Raw genomic sequence first — 15,705 nt, forward strand, 5'->3', positions numbered from 1 at the left:
GTTCAGATTCTCTAAGCCCATCATACATTTTCATGGTCTGCATTTCCCAGACATTTACTCATCTTCATAAGTAAAATGAGTTGTCTTTTATGAATCAAAGCTATTCTTATTGCCATTGGCATTTTAAGATTAGTCATTCCTCTGGCCCAATATGTTGCATGTGGGATATCATCTGATTTCGTAACAGAAAGCTTTGTGTCTATACCTGAAGGCCAGTTTTCCTCTTAGCATAGTTTTATTCTGCTAAAGGCATAGTCTCTATTCCTTCATGGGTAATTTACTGTGAGACAAAAGGTAAAAAAAAATGACCAGTTACATCTATTAGTATGAAGCACACCAGAAATGCAATTTTACCCCTGAATGCCCACAAAGAATAGATATTTTTGTTTTTCCTTACAGATATGAGTATTCTCTGTTCCCCTTACTCCTGTCAGCCTTTAGACCAAAAACAGATATTGGGATATATTGTTTGGGAGATACCAAAGAAGAAAAGTCTGCTAATTCCAAATAGTATTCCAATCTCTTTTGCTTCCATTGGAATTTTCAGCAAATAGTTCTTCATCTTGATGATAGAATTTGGATTTTCCCTTAATATTGGGCTGAATTATGCAACCCTTACTCACCCCGATGAGCACTTATTTTTAAAATTATCCTAAATATGACAATGAGGCTGCTTGGTTGAGTAAGTGCTTGTCAGTATGAGTAAGGGTTGCACAATCTAGCCCTTTGCTCATGTGCGGTTTCACCAATTTCTAGCTTTAAAGGGCTGAATTTTGAACACCTTTGTGGCTATCTAAAAATCATCTCAGTACTTTTATTTACTTTGGGATTTAACTTGATTATGTTTGTTATTCAATAGTGAAACGTTAAGTGCAATAGAACATGGATCCATGTACATCACCAGAGAATTCGGCTTAATAATCCTCTCTCATACACACTCACACAGCTTGGTGGTCTCCCTCCACTTCTCAAAATCGAGGTGTAATAGCAGCATGCTGTACTGAGTTCTCATGTTACTAAGATTTAATTACTTTGACAAATTGCAGTGTAGTAGTTGAATAAAGTATCCTATGAAATATCATAAATAATTAACATCAAAACATATGGACAAATACATTTTGTTAATTCAGCGTACTTGTAATTTTTTCATGGTATTCAGTTATTTGCAAATGTATAAATTTGGTAATCCACAGAGGGCCTTCCAATCATTTGTATGGTTTAACAAGATTCTACTGTACTGTTGCTTTGCTGTTTCTCTAAAGAAATGCATCTTCTAGATGTGTTAGAAAATCTTTTGTTTGTCAAAAACATTATTTTTGCTTCCTTCCATAGTTCTAAAATTATAAGATATTTCTCCTGAAATTATGTTTGTGGTTTCCATGTTATGGTTACATTAATTTCCTTTCAAACACAAAAGTTTATATTATTTTGTACGATTAAATTTAGATTTAAATGGTTTCTTTATGTGGTGATTAAACACATTTTCTCAGTAAATTCACCACACTTCCCCCCTACCCCCACCCCCTTTCTCTTTTTAAACAGGTCATTTTTACTTTTTGGAAGGACAAAATGATGCTCTGCTGTGTGGCAATAGCTCAGATGCAGGGTAAGAAATGTTTCATTATATTTTATTGTCTTTTATGAAAACATTTATATGTACAAGTGTAACTTAGGAAAACTCAAGCGGACAACCCACTGCAGTGTCTTCCACAGTGTATTATTTCAAATCAACAAAGTTTCTGGAGTATGATACTGGATTTCTGAGTATCAGCATCAACATAACTTGAATTTGCAATGTTCCTATATGAGTGTGTCAGGCTAGCCTCTTTCCCTAAAAGTAGGCATTCAAATACTTTGAGCATAAACATTTGCTGCCATCTGGCTGATTAGTTCCCTTATTATCAGCCATGCCAGTGGACACTCTTTTGCAATTTCACAGGGGATGTGCTGACAGCTGACAAGCTTGTGAGAATCAAGAGCGTGAATGGGAAGGATAGCATATTATACATTTTATCATTAAAGCTTTGATGTGTTCTTAGAAAATAACATACTTTTTTCTTTTCTAATTTGTTTTATCTTAGTTAACCTTACAGCATCCTTTATTGGATTGTTTTGTGGAGTAAAATTTTAGCTGATAATAATTTCATCTTGAGTAAGTGACTGAATGTTGGCAACTCATATCCTGAACATTTCTGTGATGTACAGTAGTGTGTAATGATTTGGAGTATCTATTTAAAATAGCATTTCTTCTTCTTTTATAGTCAATGTCCAGAAGGATATATATGTGTAAAAGCTGGTAGAAACCCCAACTATGGCTACACGAGCTTTGACACATTCAGCTGGGCGTTTTTGTCACTCTTTCGACTGATGACTCAGGACTTTTGGGAGAATCTTTATCAGCTGGTGAGGATCCACTAAAATAAACACTATTACTACTACTGCAACTACAACATAGCGTTTACACAGTGCTTTACATCCACATATCTCTGAGAATGCTTGGGGCAGGAACTGTCTTTGTGTTTTGTGTTTCTCTACTACCTAGCACAATGGGGTCCTGGTGGATGACTGAGGCTCTTAGGTTATACTTCAGTATACATAAATAATAAGAATAATTGTGAATAATCAAGAATAACTGTATTAAGGTGGGTAAATGAACCCAGATTGGTAACATATCTTGCATAAACACAATCAGTGAATACCAGAGTCATGTTTGGCTCCGAGTCCAGTGTTCTGTATGTTACTAGACCCCACTTCCTCCTTAAGGGGCACATCTTGCCTCTAACCTCCTTGGGTGTGGAAGGATAAGGTGTGACCGTGGCCCTTCTACTATGTAGATCTACAGGATAAAACCCCATTTTAGGGGGAGAGCTGTGGCAGCTGACACTACTACAGTCTCTAGTTTGTAGTAGAAGTTGTGAAGCAGCTGAGCTGCAGAATCTTATTTACCTTGAACCCAGTAGAGATTCTTCTGCAAGGCCCATTTAACTCTAGTTTTGCACTTGTGAGCAGAATATGACCCACAATATTTTTACATGGAAAAACTATATGAATTATCAAAAACCAGTTGTGTCGACACAACAGCTCTTATTATACTAGAATTGTGCATTAATAAATTATAATGTATAGAGACTATGTAGTAACTTTAAAAAAATGATAAAGCTATTTATTTCTTTTTTCCCCAGACGCTACGTGCTGCTGGCAAAACATACATGATATTTTTTGTTCTGGTAATTTTCCTGGGTTCTTTCTATCTGATTAACTTGATCCTGGCTGTTGTTGCTATGGCCTATGAAGAACAGAATCAAGCAACCATGGAAGAAGCAGAGCAGAAGGAGGCAGAATTTCAGCAGATGCTTGAACAATTGAAAAAACAGCAAGAAGAAGCTCAGGTACCTTTGTAATCCAAAATTCCTCCTTTAGTGCAAGATTGTGCCCTGGTCCTTTTCAGCCACACAGGAGAATAAACCCCGCCCCCCTTCACAGTAGTAAATTACTTCCCCCACACAAACACAGCCCCCGAACAAGGGTGAGAAATAAAGAAATGATGACTCTGCTCTACTCCTTACTCAGGCCTAAATGATCAGTTTAGTCTGTTGATTAGTAAGAAATCTGGTAAAGAACACTGAGCTGAGACACTGGCAATTGAAGTCTCAGGTGGAGATGTGAAAAAAACACAGGTGCTGCTACATGAATTATTTACAGCTAAATAACTTTTCATTACATTTCTTGAATGTAACTTAGGACAGGTACTTTGCTGTGAAAATGGCAAGACTGAGCAGAAAATTACAATAGAGATTCAGACTAAAAGAAAACTTACATATTTTGTGGGCAGTGCTCCCCACTAGAGTAGTGTTGCATCACTTGGAAACAGACAGAAAAAAAAGCACACATTTTACATGGTGAGCGTAATTAGCCATTGGTACAATTTAGCAGGGGTCATATTGGATTCTCCATCACTGACAATTTTAAAATCGAGACTGGATGTCTTGATTCAAGAAATTATTTTGGGGAAGTTCTATGCCTGTGTTATATAGGAGGTCAGACTAGATGATCACAGTGGTCTCTTCTAGCCTTAGAATCCATGAACATTTGGGTCCTACTTTGAAGCCTCGTTCCTCTTTTTGAAACCCCTCACACTTCCTAATGCACTAGTTGGTTGACTGGACAGTGGCTAATTAAAGGTGGAGTTGATCTGTATCTTCCTGGTAAGTGTCTGGCTAAAGACCAGCTGACCTGTGCCTTCTAGCAACATCTGGTGCTGACTTCAGCCTTAAAAAAAACATTATTTAGTCAAATTCTCTACAAATGTTAGAGACTATAAGCAGTACCAGGGCTATTGCCGAACATAGTTTAACTCAATTCTATGAAGACCACTGACTGGAATGATGTCACTGGACATAGCTAGTCCATTAAGGAGTTGGAAACTATCCATATATGTATAGGACCCAGCAAAGGTGGTTTAAGGAAATGTTATCTCCTGTTACTGCAGATTTTTTTTCTCTTATATTTTCTTTTCTCTACATTCTTTCTTTGACTACATTCCCTGAACTTTGTATAGTTTGTCTGCTGGTTAAGATTCATTGCACAAATGCTATATTGTTCCCTCTTCTTTAATCCAACAAAGACATGATTGTTCACCTGTTGCTCCAGTGATGCAGTTTTCTTCTGGACTGTTCTACTCCCTGTCAGGTTCAGGGCAAGAATATAGGGCCATTTTTGGTCTGGATTGCAGTGGACTGGTGAATTATTGTTCCTTGCACATTGACAAAAAGGTGGTTTGTGCAATATGCTGTGCTTTATGAAGTGGGTTCAGTGCTTCGCTTACACAAACATCATATTCACTCACTTTAAAAAAATAAATTTAAAAATGTTAGTGTACATTTTAATTGTGTGTAATTTTGTGACACAACAGGCAGCAGCAGCAGCTGCAGTAGCAGCTGATTCAAGAGAGTTCAGCGGAGTAGGTGGGGTAGGAGGATTCTCTGAAAGTTCTTCTGAAGCATCGAAGTTGAGTTCAAAGAGTGCTAAAGAGAGAAGGAACAGAAGGAAGAAGAGAAAACAGAAGGAACAGTCTGAAGGAGAGGAGAAAGATGAGGAAGATTTTCACAAATCTGAATCAGAAGATAGCATCAGAAGGAAAGGTTTCCGATTCTCCATTGAAGGGAACAGGCTGACATATGAAAAGAGGTTCTCTTCTCCACATCAGGTACAGTGGTATTATCCATTAAACTGTGTCTTTATTGCATCATCATCGGTTTGTCATGAGAGTGCAGTAATGGTAAGGACACAAGGTGAACATCCTTATTCATGCAGAAGGTGTCACAGGATCTTTAATATAATTTCAAATGGTCAGGACTTTTTGTTAAACGCTTGCAGTGAAATATGAAGCTGTTAGAATTAAAGAGATTTTGTTTTTCATTGCAAACTAAAAAAATGAACCCACCTGAAGGAAAAATGTGCCACTTCTCACGTTTCTTTCATGAAAATGGGCCCATATACTTGTGAAAATGAGTGCATTCAGTGTGAATAGTGGTTTCAAGATTTTGCATGTTCATAATCTGAAATATCACATTTGCAATGACAAAGCAGCCATTTAATGAACTTCACAAAAAACTAAATTTGAGGGACACAGAGTCACTGCACATGGCAAAAATTTTCATGTGAAATTTTTCATGTGAAAGTGTTCATTAGTTTCAAGATCTTGGTTTTATGTCTCAAAAAAGCTCACAGTGCCAATAGCAAAAGTGCCACTTGCTTCTCTCCTGTGGCATTGGCACAGTGGTGACTGAGAGAGAAGAGAGCCATCTACAGAATCCACAGCACACTTCCTTCAGCAGCTGTCTTTTCTGCAGAGGTCTTGGATCCCAACACTGACCCAGCTCAAACGTGTTTAGTATGTGAGATCACATAGGATAATCACACAAGGTTGTATCACTCCAGCAGTATAGCCTATGTCTCCACTTACGGCGTTATGTAGAGTACAGACATCGCATGCTCCCCAGCACAGGTATAAATAGCAGTGTAGATGATGAGGTATTGCTTAGATGAATAGAGTCAAGACATGCCAGATCTTTACGGTATATACTCTACGTACAAACAAAAAAACCTCTGAGAACTGCTTGCAGGATTGGGGCCTAAATGAATAATATCTAGGGAAAATATTTACATTTTTTAAACTAGCTCATATTTGTTTGCTGTCTGTCAGTACAAAGTAGGGCCCAAAACATTTGCATAAAAAATTATTTAGCCAAGCATACAGACCAACACAAAGCAGGAATAAATAAGAGTCTAGCTTCATTAATTTATGAACCACATGCAATAAAATATGCAGAGAGTTAGAGGAAGCAATTTCATTAAACAGCATCTTTTACTATAATTAAACTGATTGATTTTATTTTTCTAAGTGGCAAAGTAACTATGGCAGTGGAAATCACTTGTGTGCTCTTTCCTATTAATTTTACTCCCAAGCCACCTAAAAGCGTGTGTGTAATAGTCTCTTTCTTTGTCTATGACATAAATCTTTAGAACATATTAACTTTGTATTTATTTTTTAAGAATTTTCAGCTAATAATTATATAATTTTCTTTTCGTATAGTCTTTGCTGAGCATTCGTGGCTCCCTGTTTTCCCCAAGGCGCAGCAGCAGAACGAGTCTTTTCAGCTTCAGAGGTCGAGCAAAGGATGTAGGATCAGAAAATGACTTTGCTGATGATGAACATAGCACTTTTGAAGACAATGAGAGTAGAAGAGGTTCTCTCTTTGTTCCACATAGACATGGTGAACGGCGCAACAGTAACATCAGTCAGGCCAGTAGGTCATCCAGAATGGTACCAGCGCTTCCAGCAAATGGCAAGATGCACAGCACTGTAGATTGCAATGGAGTGGTTTCTTTAGTTGGTGGACCTCCGGCTCTCACGTCACCTACTGGACAGCTTCTTCCAGAGGTGATCATTGCCAGCAGTAGTTGTTTTATGAATTTAAGGAAGTTTCTAATAGTTCAGGCAAGGTGGCCTCTTCTTACTACACAGGCCTGTGTTTCTACAAAATGAAATCACTTGGGAATGATTTTTTGGTTGGTCAAACTGAGATTTGTCTTGCAATCTCTAATTAAATACCTGAAAATACTTGTTAATACACTAGGAATTAACAAGATAAAATAGTAAATAATGTAATATGCAAAATGTATGGCTTTATTATATATCCAGGCAGTCAGTACATTTCCCCCGAAGATTTAATTGGGAAGTTCTGCATTCCTATATCAGATGGATGTCAAAAATTACAAAAATGATAAATGAGTTATATATAATTAATGGAATAAAGTAAATCATGGTATAACTCCCGTTAACTCTACAAACCCCTGTCAATAGAATACTGTGTTTAACTTGAATGGGTTGTGATAGCACTACTCTTAGTCAATTCAGGATTCTTACAGGTTAATTTTTTGTATAAATTTCAGTGTGATTAGACATTTCTTGTCCTTTGATTTTGGTTTGAAAATTTAGATATAAGCTTACTGTATAGATATTTAGTCTAAATGAAGAAGCAACCCAAGAAAATGCACATTCCCCATTTGTGCACACAGCTGCCTGTCCACGTAGGCTGTGCGAATACAGATTTATGAAAAGATATGCCACATATTTAGAAAGATATTTCTAATAAAGCTCACTGCCAAGTTCTGTGGATCTTTTTTCAAATTTTCAAATAGTTAAATCCAATGTGAGAAAGATGCTCAAATTGAATTTCTGGGCCCAGAATCAGCAAAGTATATAAGCACATGCCTAACTTTAAGCACACAAGTAGTCCCATTGAAGTCCATGTGGCTATTCACATGCTTAAAGTTAGGCTTGTGCTTAACTTTTTAACTGAATTGGGACCTAAATGAAATCAGTATACAGGGTATATGAACCTACATGTCCCTCATTTTCCTAGAAACTCACTATATTTTTACAGAATCCATACAGTGTTTGCTTATTAAATCAACACACATGGTGATAGTCTATTTTATCAGCATTTTATTTTCAGGGTACCACAACAGAAACAGAATTAAGAAAGAGACGAACAAGTTCTTACCACGTTTCTATGGATTTCCTGTCAGAGCCCAGTGCAAGACAAAGAGCAATGAGTATAGCCAGCATACTCACAAACACAATGGAAGGTATGTAGCATGGTATGTCTGATATGACTGAGTATAAATAGTATAAATAGCTGGACAGAGAAAAACTCTGTTCCCCTGGATGTGTATATGGGAAGGGATGGTCTTGTGGCTAAAGCAGAGTATGGTGAGTTAGGAGACTAGGCTTCTACTCCTGGCTCTGTCACAGATTTCCTGTTTGACTTAGCTATGTCAGTCAGGGCATGAAGAGGTGTGATCCATGACTGACATAATTGTGCTGGCAGATGTCTTTAGTGTAGATGAAGCTATACTGGCAAAGCTGGTGACTGGTATAGCTTGTTTTGCTCATGGTAGTGGTTGTATTATATCAGTACAAAGTGTCCACATCAGGAGTGTATTGACATTATAGTATACCATTTTTCCTGGACCAGTAGGGTGCTCTTGGTATAGACATGGCCTAGGGCTGTGTTAATGCTAGATTTTTTACATAAAATTTCCCACCATTACTCTCACAAATGCAATTCAACTGGAAGGCAGCCACTGGTGTTCTAGCTGCCAAATAACCCAACCCTGCTCAGATCAGATCTATTTTCACTGCCTACACTAATATTCCCACCATTTCTACCTCTTGTGGAGTTACAGTGATAATATCACCAGCTGGTCCTTAGAACTTCTTGCCTTCAGGAGCAGAAGCTGTCTTTTCTGCAGAGGTCTTGGATCGCAACACTGACTCAGCTCAAACATGCTTCATATATGAGATCAGATTGGATAACAACACAAGGTCGTATCACTACAACAATATAGGCTATGTCTAGACTTACAGCACTATGTAGAGTACAGACACCGCATGCTTCCCAGCACAGGTATAAATAGCAGTGTCAATGATGAGGCATTGCTTAGATGAGTAGAGTCAAGACATGCCAGAACTTTATGGTATATACTCTACATACTATCTACATGCCCCAAAGGTGCCTCTCACCATCTACACTGCTATTTAGCAGTGTAGTGTCCCTCTACCTCCCTTCTGCCAGACCCTTTCATTGTCATGTGAAGCTACACACTGAACTGTGTTCACAGCCTCCTTTTCACTGCAGCAGTTAGTTACATGTACCCTACAAGCTGCCATAAGTGTAGACAAGGCCATGGTGTTTCTAATTAAATCATAATAAAGGATGACCATATGTAATCATTCAAGTCGAGAGGAGTATTCATATGAATAATTACACACATGCTTGAATGGTTTTAGGATTGGAGCTTAATTAGAGGTCTGATTCTGAAAAGACTCACGCATATGAGTAAATTTACTCACATGAGTAGCCCCATCAAGGATTTTGTTTCCTTCCACAGTGAACCCACTTTAGATAATAAACAATAAACAAAAAATTAACTGCTTCATAGCTAAAGGTCAAGTTGTAGGTCTTTTTTAGGCTTGTTTTAATTGTTTTTGTTACCACCTTGAGCCTCTTGGCCCTTCACCTTGGGTAGCAGTGCAAAATAGCATCTGAAAATGAGAAGATTGTAACTAAAACAAAACAACCCCATCACCCCTCTTACTGTAGAGTGCAAAAGCACATGTCTCTCATGCACCTCAAGATCACAAGGGTGAAGAAAAGGTTTTATGTGACGTGAGGACAAGGTTAAGGGCATATTTATGTCCTAGAGACAAACAGGCAAGAGTTCCACAGGCACAGATGCCAATAGCAACTGGGTTCCCTTGGTTCCACCCAAAGGAATACTATCAAACAAGCAGATGAGGTGCCCACTCATGCTGTCAGTGACGATCACCAGATTCTTCTACTCCTGTCACAGTAATACTAGTAGAAGTGATTAGGGAGGTCCCCACCCTCAGCCGTGACAGCCATTGGGTACAAAATAAAAGAGCAACAGCGGCTAAGTGACCCTGTCTCTGACTCTCATGTGCAAATAAAACGCCTCCAAAATTATTTAATTAGTTTGACTTCTATGGGGAAACTGTCATGTATCCTTCTCTTTTACTCTTGTACTCTGATGCTTCTGTCCATTTCTGTTGGGATAATTGGTGGATAACAAGGGCAGTGATGGGGTTTAATGGTTCCTTACAGTCTGGGTCCTGAGTCTCTCCAATTCGGACATTGATAGGGCCAATCTAGCTATTAGATATGCAAAACAGTCTCATAAACCTGAGAGAAAAGCTCACGCAATAAATGAGGGCATGTGCTACATCCCATCCCCAGGTAAGTTCTATACTGTGTCAGAAGGTGATTGAAGTACTAGATATAGAAACCAAGGAAGAAGATTTGAATCACCTGCAGGCAGCATTTCCCCTAGAAGTTACAGAAGGAAGTGGGGAACTGATGAATTTGCGTATTACCCTATGTGTTCTTCATGGAAAAAAAATTTGCATATTACCCTATATGTTTTTCATGGAAAAAAAGATGATGAGAATTCCAGAATATTTGATATTGTCAGAATTTAATAGAACAGAATTTAATAGAACAGAATTTAATAGAAGCATTGGAGAGATGCTTTCTTTTTTTCCAAACCCATCATAGACAAGAAAATGTATGGCATAACATGAACATGTGAAAGGCAGTGAAAATACACTATACAAGTTCAGGACAAATTCATAGATTCAGGATTATCCACACTGCACTTTGTTATTATTAATTATTTATATTTATTATTATTATTTGTAGTAGTAAATGACACTCCCTGCACCAAAATGCCTACAATCTATAAATTGCCTTCCCTACTCAGTACAATAGAAGAAGGTGACTAAGGTCCCAGTGTTCAGGTTGGATTATAAACTGTCTATTCAAGGCACACAAGAAGCAGAATGTGGTAGAAACATACAAATTGCCATATAGTCCCATATCCTTGTTTTTTTAAGATCTTGCTAAACTCCTGACCTCAACTAGATCAGGAGTTTAACTGCCATATGAGGAGAGATTAATAAGTCTGAGACTTTTCAGCTTGGAAAAGAGATGACTAAGGGGGAGATATGATATAGGTCTATAAAATCATGACTGGTGTCGAGAAAAGTAAATGAGGAAGTGTTATTTACTCCTTCTTATAACACAAGAACTAGGGGCCACCAAATGAAATGAATAGGCAGCAGGTTTAAAACAAACAAAAGTATTTCTTCACACAACACACAGTCAACCTGTGGAACTCCTTGCCAGAGGATGTTGTGAAGGCCAAGACTATAACTAACAGGGTTCAAAAAAGAACTAGATAAGTTCATGGAGGATAGGTCCATCAATGACTATTAGCCAGGATGGGCAGGGATGGTGTCCCCAGCCTCTGTTTGCCAGAAGCTGGGAATGGGCGACAGGGGATGGTTCACTTGACGATGAACTTTTCTGTTCATTTTCTCTGGGTCACCTGACATTGGCCATTTTTGGAAGACAGGATACTGGGCTCGATGGCCCAGTATCTTTGGGCTGACCCAGTATGGCTGCTGTTATGTTCTCACTTCCAGAAGTTGTTGTTGTTATGTCTCTTATATATAGGACTTACAAACATATCTTTTGAGAGAGAGAGAGAGAAAATAATTAATGCTTACCTGTTTTGTTTTTCTTCTAAACATAATGCCTGGCTATCCTAACCCACCCTGGAATCACTGTCTAGAATCGCAGGTCTAAGAAGGAAATGTGTATAATTAAGTTGAAACATATTTGGTTCTACAGCACAAGAGGATTACTGTTTAGATTATTAACCAGCTCTTTCAGTGTTTCTCCAGCTGATGTAAGCCATTCTCAGAAGGAGCTAGTAGGTGGGTCCTGCTAGCACCTATTGTAAATCACCTTGAATTACATGTGTTTTCTGTGGCAGCGGACCGAACCCCATGCACAGATTTTCAAGGTGTACTGTTTCTGAAGAAATAAATGTACAAATAGGGTTCACTTTTTTTTCCAGTGGTAAATTATAATAAATCCCATCTAGTGGGTTTAAGCCTGGAGATGTAAGTCTGATAACTCAGGCCAAAATGGGCATGACCCAGAGTTTTGTGCTCCTGGACCATAATTCAGTGTTAGGAGTCATCTGGCATTTTGTTTGGAACAAGAATATCAAATTATTAAGTCCCATGGGCAAGATGCAATTTGAACTGTACTACTCTTCCACATACACCAGGATTCTGCTATGCTATCCTTTGAATTAAAGCTGTGTTTTGCTTCCTATTTAGATTCTGGTTTGTGAATGGCTATTTTATTAATTGAATAGTTAGGATTCTTTTAACACCAGTTTTAGAATTTATTGGTCCAAATTCCTCTTTTTAATTATTTAACTTTTGCTGTGGCTGGACATCAGTCTGGGTCGCAAGGGCTCTGTTTCATCATGCCATTTCTGTCACCTAAACATTGAGAAGAATGCTTAGGCCTTAAAACAAAACCCACTTGATACATATAATAAAGAGCTGTCTTTTTGAATTTGTTTTACACTTTTCCCTCTAGAACTTGAAGAATCCAGGCAGAAATGCCCACCATGCTGGTATAAATTTGCTAACACATGCTTGATCTGGGATTGCTGCACTCCATGGTTAAAAGTAAAACATATTGTAAATTTGATTGTGATGGATCCATTTGTCGATCTTGCTATTACTATCTGCATTGTTTTAAACACATTGTTTATGGCCATGGAGCATTATCCAATGACGGAACAGTTTAGTCACGTGCTTTCAGTAGGAAATCTGGTAAGTCTTTCATAATGTATTATGTGACATACAAATACATTTCTCTTGAAAAGAATTATTGAGTGTCCTTACACATCTTAGAAAGATATTTTGTACAGTCTATGATATGCTCACGGGCAGCTCTGTTTAACTATGCATGTTTAAGATACACTGTTTGTCTTTTCTTTCATGCGATGTTTGTAAGAGACCTCAAAAGCATATCTCCAGTTTTGCCTATACAGACTGCTAATAAAAAAGTTTAATTAATTCCCCTTCAAAAAAATTCTCCTAGGTGTAGAACAAATAAGGAGCAGACACCAGAAGTCCTGTAAAATTATCTGATATTTTGAATGGCTCTCTGAATTGTCATTGATCTCATTTACAGAAAGGCATGCTCTCAGAAATGGCAATCAGAGTGACAGAATACAGAGGATCACTCTTGTCGATAAATTGCAATGTGGTTACAAAATACACACCCTATGCCTTATTTGTGAGGTACTTCCTTGTTCAATAGAACCCAGATTTGGGGTCAGAATGTGCCTGGGTGGGTGAGGAAGGGCAGAAGAAACTACCCCCATCTTGTACTCTCCTACACTAGAGGCAGACACAATTCAAAGGGACAGTTATGATCATCTCTGACCACCTATATAACACAGCCAGGGTATTTCAGCCAGTGATTCCTGCATCTAGTGCAATAACTTGTAGCTGAATTAGATCTTTTTGAAAGACAATCAGTCTTGATTTAAAGACCCCATAGGTAAGCTGTTTCACCATATTTCTAGTTTGAATTTTTCTACATTCACCTTCTAGCCGTTGGATCTTGTCACATCTTTGTCTGCTTGGTTACAGAGCCCTTTACTATCAGATAATTATAGACCATGACTGAGTTGCAGTTGCAGTCCTTGTACTCTTCTAAGTATAGAAACTGCTTTCTGCTAACTCTTCCTGATGAGCTAGCAACCCCAAAGGATGGAACAGGAAGAGGGCCATGGTTCTGACCCCTGTGCACTGGGACAGCAATATGTACAGATGCATAGGGGAGAACATAGTCCAATCAAGAAGATGGTGCCGTGGGTTGATAGTGCCTTCTGGAGATCATTCGGGAGAAAGGTTGCTCCACACCATCCTCCATATAGTCTATGTCAAAATGGAAAAATCTGGTCTCAAATAAGTTTAGCCTTATCTCAAGAAATTGAGCAAAGATGGCATTTGAGAAGGAAGGAACAACTAGAATGGGTTCTTTGTCACAATCTCCATACATGCTTATTAGCAGTTTGAAGAGAAGACCTATTTCCCTTCTTTGCTTGTTACCATTTAGCAATTAAATGTTGTGAGGCATATTTTAGCTACACTTCTGACTTTGATTGCTAAATCAGTGCACAGAAATATTTAGAATCTATGTAGATTTATCATAGAAAGCCCTTCTATTCTGGTAAGAGTCACCGGATACATATAACTTGTTAAAAATTGTCACTATTATTTTTATCTAAAATGTTCTTCAATATTATTTGTGTAACAGATTATCTTTTACCTTTAGGTCTTTACTGGCATCTTCACAGCAGAAATGTTTCTCAAGATAGTTGCCATGGATCCTTATTATTATTTCCAAGAAGGCTGGAATATTTTTGATGGTTTTATTGTGAGCCTTAGTTTAATGGAGCTTGGTCTTGCAAATGTGGAAGGATTATCTGTTCTCAGATCATTCAGATTGGTAAGTACACTAGTAAATGCAGGCTTTTACATTATATATTTACTTTATACACACAAGTATACTGCTTCATTTTTAATTTTCTCTTTGCATATTATAAAGCTGGTGTACATGAATTTTCTCCAAAGGGAGTATTCTACAGTGGATCCTCATTACCAAGTCAAAAGTTCATTGCCTAATTTTTTAAAGGCTGCTAAATTGCCTAGCGACTAGTTGCATGCATCTACTGTAGGTTGTGCATCTTCGTCACAATGCATTAGTAGTCTGACTTTCTTCTTTGAGTGATTGTCCACACAGATTCCACTCTTGGTGTGTGAGATTGGAATCTTTTAATATCAGCGTTTGCTGGGGCTGCACATGTGCCCGGAGTGCCCTCTCACTCCCCAGAGCTGAAGGCATAAAGGGTGGGGCAGCCACAACCACATTCCATTCCTTCTTATCACCGATGCCTCCGAAATGGAACCTTATAGTATCTGTGAGACAGAACCCTGTAGTATCTGCATTCCTTGCTCTTAGTGTGTAGCTAGCTTAGTCCTCCTACAGTTTGTGAAGTTTATTGTTAGTTTTAGCTTAGTTATTGGTAAGTTTTCTTTGCCAGTTGGCTTAGTTGTGTTCTGTATAAGAACATTTTCCCAGTAAAGACCCCCTATTCCTGGGTTCTCCTCCCCCATAGATTAGCCAAAATGAGGAAAAGGACAAATATAGTGGGCATAATTACTCCACAGAAAGTCATCAGCTCTGGCCATTTCATCCTCCTCCTCAGATTAGGCAGTTAATCTTCCATCCACTGCTTCAATGAATGAGCTAATGCAGGGGTGGCCAACCTGTGGCTCCGGAGCCACATGCAGCTCTTCAGAAGTTAATATGAAGCTCCTAGTATAGGCACCAACTTCGGGGCTGGAGCTACAGGGACCAACTTCCAATGTGCCAGGGGGTGCTCACTGCTCAACCCCTGGGTCTGCCACAGGCCCTGCCCCCCCTCCACCCCTTCCCGCCCCCTCCCTGAGCCTGCCGTGCCCTCACTACTCCCACCTCCTCCCAGAGCCTCCTGCATGCTACAAAACAGCTGATCAGGAGGTGCGGGGAGGGAGGAGGAGGCACTGGTCGTCGGGGCTGCCAGTGGGTGGGAGGCTCTACGAGCAGTGTGAGGGGAGCTGATGCGCAGCTGCTGACATATTACTGTGGCTCTCTGGCAATGTAAATTGGTAAATTTTGGCTCCTTCTCAGGCTCAGG

At 38.8% G+C, this 15,705-nt stretch overlaps 1 protein-coding gene across 6 annotated transcripts in view; it reads left to right on the plus strand.

Moving 5' to 3' along the window:
• The window catches only part of LOC140895598 (sodium channel protein type 2 subunit alpha), a 132,177-nt gene that overhangs the window by 48,108 nt on the left and 68,364 nt on the right, over positions 1 to 15,705 (plus strand). For all 6 annotated transcript variants that reach the window (XM_073305683.1, XM_073305684.1, XM_073305681.1 and 3 more), the window contains 8 exons: positions 1,543 to 1,606; positions 2,262 to 2,403; positions 3,183 to 3,389; positions 4,913 to 5,206; positions 6,596 to 6,943; positions 8,022 to 8,154; positions 12,546 to 12,784; positions 14,301 to 14,474. In XM_073305683.1, the coding sequence (XP_073161784.1) occupies positions 1,543 to 1,606; positions 2,262 to 2,403; positions 3,183 to 3,389; positions 4,913 to 5,206; positions 6,596 to 6,943; positions 8,022 to 8,154; positions 12,546 to 12,784; positions 14,301 to 14,474 (1,601 nt within the window). The remainder of the gene's footprint in view (positions 1 to 1,542; positions 1,607 to 2,261; positions 2,404 to 3,182; positions 3,390 to 4,912; positions 5,207 to 6,595; positions 6,944 to 8,021; positions 8,155 to 12,545; positions 12,785 to 14,300; positions 14,475 to 15,705) is intronic.

This window comes from Lepidochelys kempii, chromosome 11 (genome assembly GCF_965140265.1).
Source record: "Lepidochelys kempii isolate rLepKem1 chromosome 11, rLepKem1.hap2, whole genome shotgun sequence".
Lineage (NCBI taxonomy): Eukaryota > Metazoa > Chordata > Testudines > Cheloniidae > Lepidochelys > Lepidochelys kempii.